At 40.7% G+C, this 22,251-nt stretch overlaps 1 protein-coding gene across 4 annotated transcripts in view; it reads left to right on the top strand.

Moving 5' to 3' along the window:
• The first annotated feature begins 7,690 nt into the window (after window positions 1-7,690).
• EDEM2 (ER degradation enhancing alpha-mannosidase like protein 2) overlaps window positions 7,691-22,251 on the top strand; it is a 32,568-nt gene continuing 18,007 nt past the window's right edge. For 2 of the 4 annotated variants that reach the window (XM_060123438.1, XM_060123439.1), the window contains exons 1-6: window positions 7,691-7,879; window positions 9,428-9,568; window positions 12,727-12,935; window positions 13,173-13,283; window positions 15,128-15,167; window positions 17,163-17,268. In XM_060123438.1, the coding sequence (XP_059979421.1) occupies window positions 12,829-12,935; window positions 13,173-13,283; window positions 15,128-15,167; window positions 17,163-17,268 (364 nt within the window). In that variant the 5' untranslated portion in view covers window positions 7,691-7,879; window positions 9,428-9,568; window positions 12,727-12,828. Of the gene's footprint in view, window positions 7,880-9,427; window positions 9,569-12,726; window positions 12,936-13,172; window positions 13,284-14,453; window positions 14,937-15,127; window positions 15,168-17,162; window positions 17,269-22,251 lie in introns of those variants that run through there. The other 2 variants (XM_060123441.1, XM_060123440.1) reach the window with 2 other exon arrangements.

The following is a 22,251-nucleotide window of genomic DNA, read 5'->3' on the forward strand; positions in this document are numbered from 1 at the left end:
TTGTGGCGCACAGGCTTAGTTGCTCTGCAGCATGTGGGATCTTCCCAGACCAGGGATCGAACCTGTGTCCCCTGCATTGGCAGGCAGATTCTCAACCATTGCGCCACCAGGGAAGCCCAAGCCAAAGCAATCTTGAGGGAAAAAAATGCAGCTGGAGGAATCAGACTCCCTGACTTCAGACTATACTACAAAGCTACGGTAATCAAGACAATATGGTACTGGCACAAAAACCAAAATATAGATCAATGGAACAGGATAGAAAGCCCAGAGATAAACCGATACACCTATGGTCAACTAATCTATGACAAAGGAGGCAAGGATATACAATGGAGAAAAGTCTCTTCAATAAGTGGTGCTGGGAAAACTGGACAGCTACATGTAAAAGAATGAAATTAGAACACTCCCTAACACCATAAACAAAAATAAACTCCAAATGGTTTAAAGACCTAAATGTAAGACCGGACACTATTAAACTCTTAGAGGAAAACATAGGCAGAACACTCTTTGACATAAATCACAGCAAGATCTTTTTTGACCCACCTCCTAGAGTAATCGAAATAAAACCAAAAGTAAACAAATGGGACCTAATGAAACTTAAAAGATTTTGCAGAGCAAAGGAACCCATAAACAAGATGAAAAGTCAACCCTCAGAATGGGAGAAAATATTTGTGAACTAATCAATAGACAAAGGATTAATCTCCAAAATATATAAACAGCTCATGCAGCTCAATATTAAACAAACAACCCAATCCAAAAATGGGCGGAAGACCTAAATAGACATTTCTCCAAAGAAGACATACAGATGGTCGAGAAGCACATGAAAAGCTGCTCAATATCACTAGTTATTAGAGAAATGCAAATCAAAACTACAATGAGGTATCACCTCACACCAGTTAGAATGGCTATCATCAGAAAATCTACAAACAACAAATGCTGGAGAGGGTGTGGAGAAAAGGGAACCCTCTTGCACTCTTGGTGGGAATGTAAATTGATACAGCCACTATGGAGAACAGTGTGGAGGTTCCTCAAAAAACTAAAAATAGAATTACCATATGACCCAGTAATCCCACTCCTGGGCATATACCCAGAGAAATCCATTATTCAAAAAAGACACATGTACCCCAATGTTCATTGCAGCACTATTTAAAATAGCCAGGTCATGGAAGCAACCCAAATGTCCATCAACAGGCGAATGGATAAAGAAGATGTGGTACATATATACAATGGACTATTACTCAGCCATAAAAAGGAACGAAATTGGGTCATTTGTAGAGACGTGGATGGACCTAGAGACTGTCATACAGAGTGAAGTAAGTCAGAAAGAGAAAAACAAATATCGTATATTAACGCATATATGTGGAATCTAGAAGAATGGTACAGACGAACCAGTTTGCAAGGCAGAAATAGAGATGCAGATGTAGAGAACAAATGTTTGGACACCAAGGGGTGAAAGTGGGGTGGTGGTGGTGTTGGGATGAATTGGGAGATTGGGATTGACATATATACACTAATATGTATAAATAGATAACTAGTAAGAACCTGCTATATAAAAATAAATTAATTAAATTTAAAAAAAAAGAAAAGATTAGTTTCCCTTATGTGGATAGCCCATTGTCCCAGCACCACTTCTTGAAAGTCTGCCCTTCCTTACTGATCTGCAGTGACATCTCTGACTTATAGTAAATGTGTTTCTTTTGTTTCAGTGGCCTATTCTTCTCTCCCTGCACTAATGTCACAGTCTCTCAATTAGTATAGACTTATAATATATCTTCATTTCTTGCAGATCAGGTCTTCCCACCTTGTTCTTCAATAGTGTCTTGTTTTTTGTTTTTTGCCACACCACACAGCCTGCGGAATTCTAGTTCCCCGACCAGGGATCAAATCTGGGCCCTCGGCAGTGAAAGCAGGAGTCCTAACCACTGGGCCACCAGGGAATTCCCATGTCTTGGCTATTTTTGAGTCTTGAATTTCTATACATAAATTTTAGAATCATTTTGTCAAGTTGTTGGGATTTTAGTTGGTATTGCATTTAATGTGTTAATGGCTTTGGGGAAAATTGACATCTTTACAATATTGAATTGTCCAATGCATGATAGAGTATATCTCTTCATTTATTTCTATTTCTATCTCCTTTGGTGTCTCCCAGAGTTACATGAGTTTCTCTCTAGACATCTTGCCCATCCTTTGTTAGATTTTTTTCCCTAGGTCCTTCATATTTTAAAATGTTATTGACAATGGTAATTACAAGAAATTTCATGTTCTGTTTATTGCTGGTATATAGAGATACTGATAATTTTATTGCATTGATTTTGTATCTAGAAACCTTAACTATTTTATTTATTTCAGTAATTATTTGTAGATTCTTTTGATTTTCTATATGCATAGTCACATCATTAGTAGATAGTGATAGTTTTATTCCTTCCTTTCGTTTTTATAGTTTCTTTTTCTTAACTTATTGTTCTGGCTCTGATCTCTAGTACAATGTTGAATAGAAATGATAGAAAATATAAGTGAGTATTCTTTTCATTTTCCTGGCTTAAAAAGGAAAGCTTTGGGCTTCCCTGGTGGCGCAGTGGTTGAGAGTCTGCCTGCCGATGCAGGGGACGCGGGTTCGTGCCCCGGTTCGGGAGGATCCCGCATGCCGTGGAGCGGCTGGGCCCGTGAGCCATGGCCGCTGGGCCTGCGCGTCCGGAGCCTGTGCTCCGCAGCGGGAGAGGCCACAACTGTGAGAGGCCCGCGTACCGAATAAAAAAAAAAAAAAAAGGAAAGCTTTTATGATGTTTGCTATATTGAAAAAAAACCAGATACCGTTTATTGGAGTAAGGAAGAATCTTTTTTTCTTTAGGAAGATTATTTTTATTCCCAGTTTGCTGAGTTTTTAACATAAATGTTTCGAGTTTTTTAAATCCTTTATCATCATCTAATGAAATGATCATATGATTTTCCATCTTTAATTTGTTAATGTGGCAAATGCATTGTTTCTAGTGTTAAACTAACCTTGCGCTGTTGAAGACAATTCTTCATGAGGTATTATCCTTGTTATATATATTTTACTCTCTGCTGTTTTTCTCTAGACTTCTCCATGTCCTCTCCATTCCTTCAAAGCCCTGCTGGGATACCACTTCCTTTTGAAAGCCTTGCAGGATGACCCCAGCTATATTTGACTTCTCACTCTACTCACAAAACCAATGGAACATTGCCTCCCCTGGTAGCTTCATTGTAGCTATATTGTCACCTTCTATCCCCTTGTCTTCTCTCCTGGACTGTAACCCCCTGGAAGGCATCTTTGTGTTCTCTTCTCAGCCTGCTTCCTCCTCCCAGGACCCAGAGCAGAGGTGGTATTGAGTGTAACACCAAGGATGAGGCCATGGGCTCTGGGGTGAAGCTGCCTGGGCTCACATCTCAGCTTGGCCACTTGCTAGCTGTGGGATATAGGGCATGCCACCTGGCCTCCCTGAGCCCATCAGTTAAATAGGAAGAATAATAATACCTGTCTCATAGAGTTGTGGTGAGAATGAAATGATATAAGTGAACCACTTAGTACAGATCCGGGCACGTAGTATTTTTGCTCTCTTAGTCTATAGCACGTAGAGGACTGGGGTTGGGGAGCATGAGGGGGATCGAGCTTATGAGAGTAGAGTCCTCTAACTTAGCCTGGGAGTCAGAGAAGGCTTCGTGGAAGAGGTGATGCCTAAGGTGGTCCTGCAGGGCAAATGAAGGATGGCAGTGGGGGAAGGGCAGAAGGTGTGGGGAAGAGTTCTTTCAGATAGAGGGAGAAGAAGGTGCAAAAGAATATAATATGAGAGGAGAAAGAATATAACATGCTTTAGAAATTAGTAGTACTTAAGTGTGGCCAAAACGGAATAGGTGGGCAGCGGGGAGGGCAAAGTGGTGTGAAGAGGTAAGTAGGAGTCCGATGAAGAGTCTGTCATACTATACTAAGGAATGGAGACTTTATCTTCAGATAATTCTCACCCCCTTTTTGGCGCACCTAACACCTATTAGAGTAGGTGTCTCTTACTCCAGGAAGCCTTCCCTGATGTCACGCAAATCTGTGTTGGATATTCCCTCTGTTCTACCGTAGCCCTCTCCCCTCATCACAGCTAACTTCTTTCCATGATAATTGTCTGTTTAAGCATCATCTCTCCTTCATACCAAAAGCTGTAAGAGGGCAGGGAATGGGTTTTAACGTTTCTGTAACACAAGGCTAGTAGAGTACCTGGCACATGGTAAGTGCTCAATAGATATTTATTGGATGAATGAACAAATAAATAGAACATCTAGGGAAGGAGAGAAAATTGTGACCAGCAAAATGCCTGGCACATAATTGGCCCTTAGAAAAGTATTTAATCTTTTATTGTGCGTCTGCTTTATCATCTGGAAAATGGGAATAAAAATAGAAACTACCTCAAAGGGGTATCATGGGTCTGTGAATTGCTTAACCTAGGATCTGACATTTAGTGTAAAGGCTAATTCTCAGCATGTTAAACACATAATTCTCATACAAACAGTGAGCATGGGTCAAAATTTCATTTAACTCATTAGTAAGGGGGCTAGCAGGATGACAAAGCTAGTTCAAAACAGAATATAAAAACTGAGTTTTTTTAAATTTTAATTTTATTTTTTTATACAGCAGGTTCTTATTAGTTATCTATTTTATACATATTAGTGTATACATGTCAGTCCCAATCTCCCAGTTCATCCCACCACGGCCACCTCCCCCTCCCGAAAACTGGGGGTTTTATAGTCACTGAGAAAGAAAAATATTGAAATGATATTGCTAAATTATATTCAAATGGATTAAGGTCCTACAGGGTAATAAAACCATAACTTTAAGGATTATCTTCTCTACTAGACAGAAAAGGAAATCATCCCGTCCTATTACTTAACAGAATTGTGAAATGTCTGGGCCCTAATCAGTTGTGTAAATAATGTTAAATTGCTCTTCAGAGGCAGATGACTCTTAAGTAGACTTGCTGATCAGTGCTTTATTGTGACATCAAAAGGTCACATAATCATCTTTTTACTTTAGTAACATGTTTTAGTTAGTTTTTCTTAACACTGGTAAGTTTAGTTTAGTAGATACGGTTATTATTATAAGGCTCTCAATAAATATTTGCTGAAAGGATTTTCATTCTGTTAGGCTTTTTTCCTTCTCCCCAGCATCAGAGTTGGGACCTATAGAACTGGTAGACTGAGTGGGGAACCCTGCAGGACCCTATGCTCTTCCTTCCTTCAGCCTGGGGTGTTGTAATGCCAATTCTGTCTCATTAAATAGGCAGAAGAAGTATCTGCTTTGGGCATCAGCAAAGCAGGCACATATCTCTCCCCTCCGTAGAACATGTATATATATTTTTGAAAGAACTGGATATTTCCAAAAAGGCAGTGCAGTAGGCAACATGGAAAAAAATCAGAAATTTTGGGGACCACTATCCATTTATTTTTTTTCAATTTTTCAATTTAGAAAATTGTGGTAAAATACATATAACATAAAATTTACCGTCCTAACCATTTTAAGTGTACAGTTCAATGGCATTAAGTACAGTCACATTGTTGTGCAACGATCACCACCATCCATCTGCAGAACTCTTTTCATCTTGCAAAACTGAAACTCTGTACCTATTAAACAGTAACACATTGCCTTTCCCCCAGCCCCTGGCAACCACCCTCTACTTTCTGTCTCTATGCATTTGACTACTCTAGGTACCTCATATAGATGGTGTCATACAACATTTGTTCTCTTGTGGCTGGCTTATTTCACTTAGCATCATGTCCTCAAGGTTCATCCAAGTTGTACTGCGTGTCAGAATTTCCTTCCTGTTTAACACTGAATAATATTCCATTGTATTTATATCACATTTTGTTTATCCTGTTATCCATTGATGGATGCTTGCATTGCTTCCATCTTTTGGCTATCACCTCCCTTTATTTTATAGAATAAGATTATTTTTGTTTTGAATTGCATATGAGGGATGGATACCATTTTCAAGGCTTGAGATCTCAAAGATTATAATCTGGCTCAGGGCCTGGGACTAACCAGACTATGAGACCATCTGTGGGTGGTCATTTCTTGATTTTGTACTTTTGCCTAAATATAACCAGGATGACTAAGTTTCTCTAGGCAGATTTAGCCTAGAGAATGTTTACATGGAATATGAGCATTAAAAACGTGTTCTAGGGCTTCCCTGGTGGTGCAGTGGTTGAGAGTCCGCCTGCCGATGCAGGGGACACGGGTTCGTGCCCCGGTCCGGGAAGATCCCACATGCCGCGGAGTGGCTGGGCCCGTGAGCCATGGCCACTGAGCCTGCGCGTCCGGAGCCTGTACTCCGCAACGGGAGAGGCCACAACAGTGAGAGGCCCGTGTACCGCAAAACAAACAAACAAACAAACAAAAAAAACGTGTTCTAGGGCTCTGACGTGCTCTAGATTTTGTATATACTGGGGACGGGAAATTCGAGCATTTCTACAAAGCAACAGATGGGAAATTCCCCAGGAACAAACTAGCTATCTCTTGGCAGTCCAAAAGTATGTAGTATGCAAGCTCTGCTCTGGGAGTTGAGAGAATCTGCTTGAACCATATGACCTCCAGATGCTAAAAAGGAACTTCCAGATACTTCCCTGCTAAAAGTAGTTAAGAGTACTGGGTCAAAGGAAAACTAAAATGCCTGGGCTTCCAGCTTCAGGGAGTTGAACCTTTTATTCTGACTTTCCAGCAAAAAGGAAGGGAATGGTGAATGTAGAATCGCATGAAGCTAAAGTTAGAGGATACTGCCGAAGTCAATCAGATCCCCACTTTTTTTTTTTAAACATTTATTTAAATACTTAAAGACAGTGATATTGACTAATTAGACTTGGAATCAAATTGCCTCTGTTTCCTTTCTTCATTTTATTTTTGTAAGTCACAAATTTTCATACTTTTTGTTTTGTTTTGTTTTGTTTTGTTTTGCAGTACGCGGGCCTCTCACTGTTGTGGTCTTCTCCCGTTGCGGAGCACAGGCTCCGGACGCGCAGGCTCAGCGGCCCTGGCTCACAGGCCCAGCCGCTCCGCGGCATGTGGGATCTTCCCGGACCGGGGCACGAACCTGCATCCCCTGCATCAGCAGGCAGACTCTCAACCACTGCGCCACCAGGGAAGCCCAGATCCCCACGTTTTAATTCTGTTTTGGACTTTTATTTATACAATTGTCATTAATTTCATCAATGTAGTAGAATATAGACTAGGTCTGAATCTTGGCTCTACAACTTATTCAGTGTGAGACGTTGATTATTACTAAACCTCTCTTCAATTTTTAAAATCTGTGTCTCAATTTTTAAAATCTTTAAAATGCTAATAATAATAGTATTGTGTCAGAGGATCGTGGTGAGGACGAACGTCCCAAGAACAGAGCCTGGGACATAGTAACTGCTATATAAATTCTTGCTATTATCTAGACATTTTGGCCTTCTCCTTCTCCTCTTCTTTATTATTATTATTATTCAGTTGGGAAATAATCAAATTTTATTTGGAGTGTCATCCTACAGTTTTATTCTGCTTCTTGATTGTTTCTGGGGGAAAATTTCTGCAGTTAATGTGTATTGAATTCTGCTTCTTGATTTTTTGCAATAACTCTATGAATCTGTTAACATTTTCGTTGTATGAAAGGTAGTCTCATTCTCTCATTTTCCAGATTTGGAAACTGAATCCCCAAAAGGGAAAGTGACTTGCCCAAGATCACACAGAGACAATGACTAAACCAGTAATAGAACGAAGGACTTCTGACCACGAGTCCACGGCTTGCTCCACTCGACACAGAGTTCAAGAATACTGACCTGGGGTATTAATACACTCTGCCCATCCTCCAAACATGCACAGGAAAACTTGAACACTCTATGATTCCAGGTATTCTCCAAAAGATGTCTTTCCTTTCTAGCAAAATTTCAGGCATTTCAAGGGAAAGTTCGGTGGCTTGACTTGTAATCTTCGTTGTATACCCAGCACTGTGCTTCAAGTTCTTGAGGGCAGAAATTATTGCCTATAACAGCTGGGATTATTAGGGACAGATGCTCAATAAATGGAACTAATTAACATACCCCCACTTTTTAAAAAAGAGGAATGGGACGCAGGGAAGAGAATATTTATTAAGAATTTAATACGTTCTAGTCACTGTTGTAGAATTTTCACCACTATCCCATTTAACCCCCAGACACCCTTTGTAGCATTGTCGATTTCCAGATTTTGAATCAGGAAATTAAGGTTACTCTGAGTCTTCATGAGTAAATATTCAAGATTGACATTTCTCTGATGGACCACAACCTTTTAGAATCTAGTATTATAATCACAGAGTGAGAGGTAAAGCCAAGAAGGAAGAGACCTAATACATTCCAAAAGGTTAAAAAAAAAAAGAGTTTTTCTCATGAAAAACGATGAAATCAACCATATAAATTGTGAAAATATAAGTCATGATTGTATTTGCTCTGTGACAGTGTGGAAATGCACATTTTTATCAAGCTAGAAACAGAAAACAAAGAAAAATTATGAGTATTTCAATCTTGCTCATCAAAAGAGACAGATCATTACCAAATCCAGGCAACCTGGCCCCACTCTCCCTGCAAACATTTAATCCACATGAGAGTTTTGAATGGAGACAAGAAGATAAGTGACAGGACTTATGTAGAGAAGGACACTTAGGCCTGGCTGAGTTTCATAGCATGGAAGGGCCCAGACCCAAAAAATGCTTAGTACCTATTATGCTAGGCTGAAAAAAAACGGCCCCCTAAAGACAATTAGGTCCTAGTTCCTGGAATCTTTAAGTGTACCCTGTTTGGAAAAAGGGTCTTTGCCGATGTGATCAAGTTAAGGATCTTGAGATGGGAGATTATCCTGTATTATCTAGGTAGGGCCCAAATGCAGTCACAAGTGTCCTTAGAGAGGCAGAGGGAGATATGATACTAATCCACAGAGGAGGAGGTGATGTGAACATGGAAGCAGAGATTGGAGTGACACGGCCACAGGCCAAGGAATGTCAGTAACATTCTCTTTTCCCTGGGAAGCTGGAGAGGCAAGGAGCAGATTCTTCCCTAGAGGTTCCGGGCCTGCCAATATCTTGATTTTGGCCTAGTGAAACTAATTTCAGACTTCTGGCCTCCAGAACTGTGAGAGAATACATTTCTGTTGCTTTAAAACACCAAGTTTGTGGTAATTATAATTTGTTAGCATAGTCACAGAAAACTAACACCGTGCCCCTGTGTTGTTATCCAAGTCTCAATTTACTGTCATCTCCTTTCCCTTCCATCTGGCACTTCCAAGAAGAGTTTCCAAAAGCATCCTAATATCTTTTGTTTGTCTCTTCTGAAAGGCACTGTGACAAGCACTTTATATGCAGTAGCTCACTGAACCCTCATAATCCTATTAGGTGAATATAATACTAATATTATTCCTATTTTACAGATGAGTAAAATGAGGCTCAGAAGAAAAGCTGGTGGGGCCACACTCCTAACAGGTGATGGAGCTAGTATTCCAACTCAGGTCTGCTCAAATCTAAAGCCCACACTTTTAACTTCTGTACTGTACTACCTCAAGATCTCTGGGGTAAGTCAAGGTTTTAATTCTCGTATCTATTGGCGAAATTTCAGGATATATATATCTGAGGGATATTTTCAAGGACTTTGGACCAAAGGAGACCAAATATGCCTTCATTGCAGCTCAAGGCACTGAGCTGCCATTTTTTAGCAAAGAGCAGAGGATGGCCAATCCTAGCATCACAGAAAGCTCAGGTTAAAAGGACCTCAGAGATCCATTTGTTCAAATTCCTCATTTTACATATGAAGAAGCTGGGCTCACAAAAGGGGAGGGCCCTGCCTAGGGTCACATATAGAGGCTTTAAGTGATAAAGTTGTGATTGAAGTCCTGGTCGCACTTCAAATCTAGGGTTGATTCTACTGCACATCACACTGCCCAAAGTCATGTGTGTTGCTATGGTCCAAAGGGCTGACAAAACTCTGGGAACTTGCAAGAAGGAAAATGGAAAAATGGGTCACAACCTTCTCAAAGCTATAGTGTCCCAGGTCTTCATTCTCACATGGGGTAACCTACAGGGCTGCAGCCCTGAGGTGCAGGGCTGAGATGGTCCAGGGGATTGGGAGGGGGTAGCTTCTGCATTGGGATGGAGACTGAAGAGACCATGATGATGTGACCATGTCCCAAATGGGAGGAAAGGAATGTCAAGATTTCATGAATTCCTAGAACTGAAGGGATTTCTGAAAATCTTGAGAGTAGCAGCTTTGGAAGTAAGTTGTCTCTTACATGATTAGCAAGGAACTCGTTTGGGAAACTCAATAAAATTCTAATTATGATAAAGGCTGAACATTCTTCATCCATCTTTAAATACATCCACTAATAAATATTGAGGCCCCACTGGTCTCTGCCTTCATGCTTAATAAGGTGGTTTTAAAAAAAGATAATATATTTAAAGTACCCATACAGTCTTAGTACACAAGTCCTTTAAAATGCTGTTGCTAAGAAAGAAATTGAAGATGTCACAAACAGATGGAAAGAGACACTATGTTCTTGAATTGGAAGAATTTATATATATATATATATATATATATATATATATATATATATTTTTTTTTTTTTTTTTTTTTTTTGGTGGTACGTGGGCCTCTCACTGTTGTGGCCTCTCCCGTTGCAGAGCACAGGCTCCGGACACGCAGGCTCAGCGGCCATGGCTCACGGGCCCAGCCGCTCCGCAGCATGTGGGATCTTCCCAGACCGGGGCACGAACCCGTGTCCCCTGCATCGGCAGGCGGACTCTCAACCACTGCGCCACCAGGGAAGCCCGGAAGAATTAATATTTTTAAATGGCCATACTACCCCAGGCAACCTATAGATTCAGTGCAATCCCTATCAATCTACCAATGGCATTTTTCACAGAACGAGAGCAAATAATCTTAAAAAATTGTATGGAAACACGAAAGACCCTGGATAACCAAAACAATCTTGAGAAAGAAGAACAGAGCTGGAGGAACCATTTGCTCTGACTTCAGATAATACTACAAAGACAGTAATCAAAATAGTATGCTACTGGCATAAAAACAGAGACATAGATCCATGGGACAGAATAGAGAGCCCAGAATAAACCCACACACTTATGGTCAATTAATCTATGACAAAGGAGGCAAGAATATACAATGGAGAAAAGGCAGTTTCTTTAGTAAGTGGTGCTGGGAAAACTGGACACTTACATGTAAAAGAATGAAATTAGAACATTCTCTAACACCACATACAAAAATAAACTCAAAATGGATTAAAAACATAAATGTAAGACCTGAAACCATAACACTCCTAGAATAAATCATAGGCAGAACATTCTTTGACATAAATCATAGCAATGTTTTTTTGGATCAGTCTCCTATAGCAAAGGAAATAAAACCAAAAATTAACAAATAGGACTTAATCAAACTTAAAAGCTTTTGCATAGCAAAGGAAACCATCGAGAAAGCAAAAAGACAACCTACTGAATGGAAGAAAATATTTGCCAATGATATGACCAATAAGCAGTTAATATCCAAAATATATAAACAGCTCATACAACTCAATATCAAAAAAAAAACAAAACCCAGTTAAAAAATGGGCAGAAGATCTGAATAGACATTTCTCCAAAGAGGACATGCAGATTGCCAACAGGCACATGGAAAGATGCTCAACAATGCTAATCATCAGGGAAATGCAAATGAAAACCACAGTGAGATATCACCTCACACCTGAAGGAATGGCTATCATCAAAAAGACCACAAATAATAAATGTTGGCAAGGATGTGGAAAAAAAGGAACCTCTGTAAACTGTTGGTAGGAATGTAAATTGGTACAGCCACTGTGAAAACAGTATGGAGGTTTCTCAAAAAAAACAAAAATAGAACGACCAAATGACCCAGCAATTCCACTTCTGGGTATATATCTGAAAAAAACAAAAACACTAATTCAAAAAGATACACGCACCCCAATGTTCATAGCAGTATTATTTGCATTTGCCAAGTTATGGAAGCAAGCTAAGTGTCCATCACAGATGACTGGATAAAGAAGATGTGGTATATGTATTCAATGGAATACTACTCAGTCATAAAAAAGAATGAAACTTTTGCCATTTGCAACAACTTCGATGGACTTGGAGGGCATTATGCTAAGTCAAATAAGTCAGACAAAGAAGGACAAACACTGTATGATATCACTTATATGTGGTATCTAAAAAAACCAATAAACTAGTGACTATAAGAAAAAAGAAACAGACTCAGATATAGAGAACAAACTAGTGGTTACCAGTGGGGAGAGGGAAGGGGGGAGGGGCAACATAAGTGTAGGGGATTAAGAGGTACAAACTATTACGTATCAAATAAGCTACAAGGATATATTGTATAGCACAGGGAATATAGCCAATATTTTATAATAACTATAAATGGAGTTATAAACTTTATAGATTGTGAATCACTATACTGTACACCTGTAACTTATATAATATTGCACATCAACTATACTTAAATAAAGATAATTAAATTTAAGAAATATTTTAAAAATGCTGTTGCTAAAACATTAATTAATAATAGTAGCTGTACTAGCCACTGTCTTTTAAGACACGTTGATCTCCGCTTCAGAGACTACATGTCCCAAGATGCTCTTTGCTTGGGTTTCACCGCCCATTGTATTCTGGGGCTTGTAGTCCGGAAGTGAATGGATGACTCATCGGCCCGCAGGCGCAGTGCTCCTAATTCCCGGAAGAACCAGCAGAGGGTCGCAGGATGTGCGGGTGGCTGCGGCTGCTGCTGCAGCGGCGGCGCTGACAGGGCACGCGCTCTATGCCTTTCCGGCTGCTCGTCCCGTTTGGCCTCCTGTGTGCGCTGCTACCCCTGCACCATGGTGCGCCCGGCCCGGATGGCACCGCGCCCGACCCCGCCCACTACAGGTGAAGGGGGTCAGGCTCCCTGCCCTTCCATAGTTGGGGAATGGGAATCCCAGACCTGGTCCCTTCCCCATTCCCTCCATCCCAGACCACCCCCCCCCCCCGACCTGCTGGGACCCCGCCACTGGGCTCCTCGCAGAAATCAGGTGGTGATTACCATTTTCCGCCCTAATTCTTGTCCTTTCCTCTGCCTGGTTTCGTTTGGTGGTCCTCTGACTTATTTCTCGTACCCCGCACCAGGGCGCGAGTCAAGGCCATGTTCTACCACGCCTACGACAGCTACCTGGAGAATGCCTTTCCCTACGACGAGCTGCGACCTCTCACCTGTGACGGGCACGACACCTGGGGCAGGTAGTGCGAGCGGAGGAGCAAGGGGGCGGCCTGGGTCTGGCAGTCCGGTCCTAGGCGGGCGGGTATGCTGGAGCTGGTGGCTTCATGATCTCACCGGTTCCAGAAAAACCTCCTAGCTAGCGTGGGGTCGCGTTCCCCCTAATTCAGGCCAGCACCACCAGGATCCACCCAGCCTCCTGGAAAGTTGGATTCCCATAGTGGAAAAAGGCTGGGTTAGCCTCGTGGTCTGGACCTCCGGGCTCTGGCCACAGCAGTGACAGACACCAGCTGTTAGGACTTGGGCAAATCTCTGGAGGCTTAGGATATGTGGAAGGGCTTCAAAAAGTCAGAAGACCCAACCCCTTCATGTTATAAGTGGGCAAACAGGCCTAGGAGGGGATGTAACTCTCCTAAACATGAAATTTCAGAGCCTTTGTTGTTAGTGTAACTGAAACCCACTTCCCCCATTACCCTCACATCCCTGACTGCTTCTTGAGATCTCAGCTCAAACTGTCACCTGAGCATCAGTTCCCCTAAATACCCACCCCAACAGGTCACTCTCACAAACCACCCTTTTTATTTTCTTCGTAGCACTTCTCACTCTTATACTGTCATTTTCACTTATGTGTTAGTTTGTCTTTCTCACTTTCACTAGAAGAAAAATCTGTGAGAGATGGAATTCTCTGTCTTGTTCCTTGCTGAGTAAGTGAAGAATCATTGCATTTAGCTGAAGCTAACCTTGATTAAACACTGTGCTAAGCATTTTACTTGTGTCATCTCATTTAATTAACACCCCTAGGAGTTAATTGCTGTTATCTCTGTTTTACAAATGAATATGCTAGGGACTGGAGAAATTAAGCTCAACACAAATTGTGCTGGTTTTCGTTTTTTAGTTGAAAAAAGTAATACAAGTAAATGGCAAATTCAAGCAGTCCAATATCATATAATAAAATAAATATCTCCCATACCCTAGAACTCCAACCACTGTTAACCTTCTTGTGTATCCTTCCAGAAATATTTTTGGTTTATACCATCATATAGGTATGTATATGTGTATCTTTTAAAATAACCTTTTAAAGGTGTAACTTATATAAAATGCACCCATTTTAAGTGTGTAGTGAGCACCATCACAGGATAGAGAACATTTCTGTCACACTGGAAAGTTCCCTGGTGGCCCTTTATAGTTAATCCCTCCACCACCACTGGCCCAAAAAACCGCTAATCTGCTTTCTGTCTATATTGTCTCTTTTTGAAAAATGCAGTTAAAATACGACACACGACAGTGCCTATTCTGTACCTTGTCTTTTTCATTTACCTATATAATTTGAATGTCTTCCCCTTAGCCCATAGAACTCTTGATAACAATCTTTTTGACCACCTCATAGTTTCGCATTGTTTGAATGTATTACAGTTTGGTTAATCACTTTTCAACTGGTATACATTTGGGTTATTTCTAGCTTTTTGCTGTTCTAAAAACAATATTGCCATGAGCATTCTCAAGGCTACAGTTCTGTGCACTGCGAGATAAATTCTTAGATGTGGAAAGCCTGCGCTCTGAGATACAATCTTATACTGCCTCCCTATGGTGGAGAAGAATGCCAGAGAATATAGGCAATGTGTTTAACTACAGTCGAGCTATTTGCATGAGATGTTATACATCAGCCCACCTCCCAGGTACGTTAAATGGGTCAGAGGTTCCCGGCGATTTTCACAATGGCTTCTCTGTTGTGATTTCAGGTGGGACTGGCAGAGGCATCGCTGTGCTTCACTTATTAGTTTTTGGGGTCTCTGATCTGGGGCAGCCTTAATAACTGGTGTTTGTTTGATTTTCTTACTAAGCAGCTGGGGTTTTTGTCCTTTTACAGTTTTTCTCTGACTCTTATTGATGCTCTGGACACCTTGTTGGTAAGTGTCTCATCTATTCCTTTTCCTCTCCAACATTGCATGACCAATATCCTTCTTCTTTTGGTAGCTTGACTGTGGGTGAAAAATGAATTCTTCACCTGGGCTTTTTATTTTCATCTTTCATTTTGATCTTTAATTTGGGGGCAGTGGAAAGCCAGTGGAATTTTTTTCAAGAAGAGGGTAGGAAATGAGATTCCTGTTTTGAGAAGATCACTGGCTACAATGTGGAGAAAGATTCATGTCATCATTTAACAAACATTTTATGAGTAATTGCTTCATGCACTGTGCTCAGCCCTCTGGGGGAGTGCAGGAATGAGGGAGGCTCCTGCCTATGCAAAGATTCTCGTAATGTGGAAAGAAATAGATGCCCTGAGAGTTGTGGGGATAAACTTGCTGGAGTCTTTTAAAGGAGGAAGAGGTTAATTTCAGCTGGAGGAATCGAAGGATTCCTAGAGAAGGTGACATTTAGATAATCGAAGATAGGTTGGATTTGGAAATGGGAAGACACAGAGTGAGATTTCTGGTAGAGGGAACAGCATGTCTGAGGGCAGAAAATCAGGGAATAGTGGGTACTGAAGTCGACAGAAGAACAGTGAGAGACATGGTTAGAAGGATAGATTAGGTCTAAATCATAGAGGGCTTTGAATGCTGAGATAGTCAGGATTGTTTCAGCTGCAAGCGATCAAACTGATGTAGACAGGAAGGAAATTTACTGAGTCAGATAACTAAAAAGTCCAGGTAAAGACTGACCTCAAACCCAGCTGGTTCCAGACATTTAAATAACGTCATTAGGAATCTCTTTCTCCATCTCTTATTTCTGCTTTCCTTGCTGGCTGTATTCTCAGGCTCTCCTTAAGCTGGCAGGGTAGCCAATGGTAACTCCAGACGCACATCCCACTCATTTAGTAACCTGTGTGTGGAGAGAATTAGTCCTTTTCCATTAATTCCGTGGACTGAGTCTCACTGATCTGGCTTGTGTTACACATCTATCCTTGAATCAATCAGTTGGCCAAGGGGTATAGTACGTTGGCTGGTCCAGGTGAAGTGCCCATTCTTGCAGCTGAAGGGGTGGAGTTAGCTTCTTCAAATTACAGGAGTGACTGTGGAAGAAGGGTGATTCCTCAAGGGAAAATTGGAACACTGATATCAGAATAAAAGGCATCAGGATTGCATTTGACTGATGGTTTAAACAGAAGAGTTTAATTTTCTCAAGTATGAGAAAATCTGAATGAAGGTAATTTCTAGCATTGGATCAGGTGCTCAACTGCGCCATCAGAGACCCCATGCTGTTTGTATCCTTCCATTCTACCATCATTAGTATACTGACTTTCATTCTCATGCTTAGTACCTCATGGCCTAAGATGGCTGCCACAGCTCCAGAAATCAAGTCTGCTTTCAAAGCAGAAAGAAAAAGAGTAAAAGCCATGCCAACTGTGTCTTGTCCCTTTCTGTTAGGAAAACAGGAGCTTTCTGAGAAGTGCCCCTAGTAGACTTTACAAAGCTCAGAATTGACTGGGTAACACAATCACCCAGTAGCAAATGAGACTGAGAAAGCAAATATGTGGATTTCTAGCCTCTATGGCTGGGAGCTACAAGGGTAAAGAAGATTGAGAATCAATGTTGGGCCAACCAACCTGCAGTATTTTCTATAAGGCTGAATGTGACAAGGTTAAAAACAATAAATATCCACCGTAAATGTCAAGCTAAGATTTCCTTATGTGGTCTACAGTCTTTATATTGGTTTCATTTAAATGAGTACATAAAAATTCTTAAATTGGTACCAAAGAATTTACTTTACCAGTCTCTTGATACTGGGTCTGTGTGATTTCCAGCTCTCAGTGTTTTCTCCTGTTACCAGCAGTCCTAGAACAGAAACTGTAGGTCTGAAGTTGAATAAGTAGGATTCACACCAGCATAGGATCCTAGACTCTGAATCTAGCATCTTCAGTGCCCACAAGCCTGAGAGCCTCACAGTCAGGTCTCTCTTTCCTTCAGATTTTGGGGAATGTCTCAGAATTCCAAAGAGTGGTTGAAGTGCTCCAGGACAACGTGGACTTTGATATTGATGTGAACGCCTCTGTGTTTGAAACCAACATCCGAGGTGAGGGCTGCCTTCTAGGGCACTTGGAAGAAAGGAGAATGTGAAATTTTGGCTTCTGTGTAAACCAAGAGGTGATAAACAGGATCTTAAGCACCAGCCTTGCCAGGGCACTTGACTCAAGCCAGATTGACAGTCTTCCCTCCTGTAGGGTTCGGTAGGGAGGTCTCGGGATCCCTCATCAGTTTCAGACATGAAAGTGAGCAGGGGACAGAGAAAAGACTGAAAAGAAATATGCCAGGATTACTCACATATTTAACATATATTTGGTACCAGGCTTTCAGCCAAGAGCAAGAAAGATGTAATCCTTGCCTTCTTGTAGCTTATTGCCTATTGAAAGTTTGTTAGAACTTTCTGCATTGTTGATGGAAATGTTTTATATCTGTGTTGTCCAGTCCAGTAGCCACTAGCTACATGTGGCTATTGAACATTTTGAAAGGTGGCTACTGCAACTGAAGAACTGAATTTTAAATTTCATTTACTTTTAATGGATTTAAATTTAAATAGTGACATGTGGTTACTAATTACTGTGTTACATAGTGCAAGGCTAGGGTATTAGTTTCCAAACCTGGCTGCCCATCAGAAGCATTTGGGACATTTTAAAAAGTTCAGCTGTGTAGACTCCACTCTAAATCTAATGAATTGGGATCTCTGGGTTGGGTCCTACAGTCAGTATTTTTAGCAGGTTCCCAATGAATCTTTTTTTTTTTTTAATGAATCATTCATTTTATTAAGGTAAATTTACATATACTGAAATGCACAGATCTACACATTTCAATGAATTTTGACCCAGTGATTCTTTTTTTTTAAATTAATTAACTAACTGTTTATTTTTTTTGGCTGCGTTGGGTCTTTGTTGCTGCGGGTGGGCTTTTTCTAGTCGTGGCGAGTGGGGACTACTCTTTGTTGCAGTGCATGGGCTTCTCATTGCAGTGGCTTCTCTTTGTTGCAGAGCATGGGCTCTGTGCACGTGGGCTTCAGTAATTGTGACTCGCGGGCTTAGCTGCTCCGCGGCATGTGGGATCTTCCTGCACCAGGGTTCGAACCCGTATCCCCTGCATTGGTAGACGGGTTCTTAACCACTGAGCCACCGGGGAAGTCCCTTATTTATTTATTTATTTTTAAACATCTTTATTGGAGTATAATTGCTTTACAATGGTGTGTTAGTTTCTGCTTTATAACAAAGTGAATCAGTTATACATATACATATGTTCCCATATCTCTTCCCTCTTGCGTCTCCCTCCCTCCCACCCTCCCTAGGCCACCCCTCTAGGTGGTCACAAACCACTGAGCTGATCTCCCTGTGCTATGTGGCTGCTTCCCACTAGCTATCTATTTTACGTTTGGTAGTGTATATATGTCCATGCCACTCTCTCACTTTGTCACAGCTTACCCTTCCCCCTCCCCATATCCTCAAGTCCATTCTCTAGTAGGTCTGTGTCTTTATTCCCGTCTTACCCCTAGGTTCTTCATGACCCTTTTTTTCTTTTTTTTTTCCCTTAGATTCCACATATATGTGTTAGCATACTGTATTTGTTTTTCTCTTTCTGACTTACTTCACTCTGTATGACAGTCTCTAGGTCCATCTACCTCACTACAAATAACTCAATTTCATTTCCTTTTATGGCTGAGTAATATTCCATTGTATATATGTGCCACATATTCTTTATCCATTCATCCGATGATGGACACTTAGGTTGCTTCCTTGTCCTGGCTATTGTAAATAGAGCTGCAATGAACATTTTGGTACGTGACTCTTTTTGAATTATGGTTTTCTCAGGGTATATGCCCAGTAGTGGGATTGCTGGGTCGTATGGTAGTTCTATTTTTAGTTTTTTGAGGAACCTCCATACTGTTCTCCATAGTGGCTGTATCAATTTACATTCCCACCAACAGTGCAAGAGTGTTCCCTTTTCTCCATACCCTCTCCAGCATTTATTGTTTCTAGATTTTTTAATGATGGCCATTCTGACCGGTATGAGGTGATATCTCATTGTAGTTTTGATTTGCATTTCTCTAATGATTAATGATATTGAGCATTCTTTCATGTGTTTGTTGGCAATCTGTATATCTTCTTTGGAGAAATGTCTGTTTAGGTCTTCTGCCCATTTTTGGATTGGGTTGTTTGTTTTTTTGTTATTGATCTGCATGAGCTGCTTGTAAATTTTGGAGATTAATCCTTTGTCAGTTGCTTCATTTGCAAATATTTTCTCCCATTCTGAGGGTTGTCTTTTGGTCTTGTTTATGGTTTCCTTTGCTGTGCAAAAGCTTTTAAGTTTCATTAGGTTCCATTTGTTTATTTTTATTTTTATTTCCATTTCTCTAGGAGGTGGGCCAAAAAGGATCTTGCTGTGATTTATGTCATAGAGTGTTCTGCCTATGTTTTCCTCTAAGAGTTTTATAGTGTCTGGCCTTACATTTAGGTCTTTTATCCATTTTGAGGTTATTTTTGTGTATGGTGTTAGGGAGTGTTCTAATTTCATACTTTTACATGTACCTGTCCAGTTTTCCCAGCACCACTTATTGAAGAGGCTGTCTTTTCCCCACTGTATATTCTTGCCTCCTTTATCAAAGATAAGGTGACCATATGTGCGTGGGTTTATCTCTGGGCTTTCTATCCTGTTCCATTGATCTATATGTCTGTTTTTGTGCCAGTACCATACTGTCTTGATTACTGTAGCTTTGTAGTATAGTCTGAAGTCAGGGAGCCTGATTCCTCCAGCTCCATTTTTTATTCTCAAGATTGCTTTGGCTATTTGGGGTCTTTTGTGTTTCCATAGAAATTGTGAAATTTTTTGTTCTAGTTCTGTGAAAAATGCCAGTGGTAGTTTGATAGGGATTGCATTGAATCTGTAGATTGCTTTGGGTAGTAGAGTCATTTTCACAATGTTGATTCTTCCAATCAAAGAACATGGTATATCTCTCCATCTGTTTGTATCATCTTTAATTTCTTTCATCAGTGTCTTATAATTTTCTGCATACAGGTCTTTTGTCTCCTTAGGTAGGTTTATTCCTAGATATTTTATTCTTTTTGTTGCAATTGTAAATGGGAGTGTTTTCTTAATTTCACTTTCAGATTTTTCATCATTAGTGTATAGGAATGCAAGAGATTTCTGTGCATTAATTTTGTATCCTGCTACTTTACCAAATTCATTGATTAGCTCTAGTAGTTTTCTGGTATCATCTTTAGGATTCTCTATATATAGTATCATGTCATCTGCAAACAGTGACAGCTTTACTTCTTCTTTTCCAATTTGGATTCCTTTTATTTCTTTTTCTTCTCTGATTGCTGTGGCTAAAACTTCCAAAACTATGTTGAATAATAGTGGTGAGAGTGGGCAACCTTGTCTTGTTTCTGATCTTAGTGGAAATGGTTTCAGTTTTTCACCATTGAGGACGATGTTGGCTGTGGGTTTGTCATATATGGCCTTTATTATGTTGAGGAAAGTTCCCTCTATGCCTACTTTCTGCAGGGTTTTTATCATAAATGGGTGTTGAATTTTGTCAAAAGCTTTTTCTGCATCTATTGAGATGATCATATGGTTTTTCTCCTTCAGTTTGTTAATATGGTGTATCACGTTGATTGATTTGCATATATTGAAGAATCTTTGCATTCCTGGAATAAACCCCACTTGATCATGGTGTATGATCATTTTAATGTGCTGTTATATTCTGTTTGCTAGTATTTTGTTGAGGATTTTTTATCTATGTTCATCAGTGATATTGGCCTGTAGTTTTCATTCTTTGTGACATCTTTGTCTGGTTTTGGTATCAGGGTGATGGTGGCCTTGTAGAATGAGTTGGAGAGTGTTCCTCCCTCTGCTATATTTTGGAAGAGTTTGAGAAGGATAGGCGTTAGCTCTTCTCTAAATGTCCCTATTTATTTTTTAATGAACACTTATTGCCTAGGTTTTACCTGTGGGATTCTTTGAGGCCCGGGTTGAATGTGGGTTTTTCCAGATATATTTTTTGTTTACTCTTGCCATGTGGCTGGAGGCATTATCTGCTAAAACCACCTTAGGCTAAAGATTTGAGGTTTTCTAGACTACACAGTTAGTGTGAATTCAGTCTGTAAAACTTAGTGGGTACCAGTTTGTGGTTATTAATTCTTAGGAGAGATTTTTTTTTTCTTCACTTTACTTGGCATTGAGATTTGAGATATACAGTTTTCCTTACTCTATGCTAGGGGAGGTGTGTAGGGTTTATTTTGAATTCATCTTTATACAGGGTATATAATTCTTCCAGATCCCAACTTCATGGAGGGATCTTCTATCAGACTTCCCACTCTGGGTAGATCCTGCCTTTGTCTCTTATTCCTGGTCTGCCAGGAGGAGGGGAAAACTGAAGCTCAAGGTCACCAGTTTTTTCAGTGGGAGGGCCATTCAGGATATCTGTTTAGCCATATTTCCAGCTAACCTTTGTATCTTTTTATAAGTCCTAAATATTATGTAATAAATTGAAATAGATAAATGAATAAAGTGAAGGTAATAAGTATCCTCCCTTGGTCTTGGGGTGATGGGGAGACAGTGACCAAGTGCAAGGAGCGTGGACTTTGGAGTCAGACAGACCTGGCCCTACCACCTACTAGATGGATGACCCTGGGCAAGTCAGTTTACCTCTCTGAACCACAGTATCTCCGTCTGAAGAGGGCACAGTAGTACCTAGTGCTTGGTATACAGTAGGGACTGCAAAAAAATGATAACCTTTTTTTTTTTTTTTTTTTTTTTTTGTGGTACGCGGGCCTCTCACCGTTGTGGCCTCTCCCGTGGCGGAGCACAGGCTCCAGACGCGCTGGCTCAGCGGCCATGGCTCACGGGCCCAGACGCTGCACGGCATGTGGGATCTTCCCGGACCGGGGCACAAACCCGTGTCCCCTGCATCAGCAGGCTGACTCTCAACCACTGCGCCGCCAGGGAAGCCCGATAACCATTATTTTTGTGACCCACCAAGAGAAAAAAAAACTTCATGAACTTAACACTGTACCAG

The sequence above is a fragment of the Lagenorhynchus albirostris genome, chromosome 15 (genome assembly GCF_949774975.1).
Source record: "Lagenorhynchus albirostris chromosome 15, mLagAlb1.1, whole genome shotgun sequence".
In the NCBI taxonomy this organism is placed as follows: Eukaryota; Metazoa; Chordata; class Mammalia; order Artiodactyla; family Delphinidae; genus Lagenorhynchus; species Lagenorhynchus albirostris.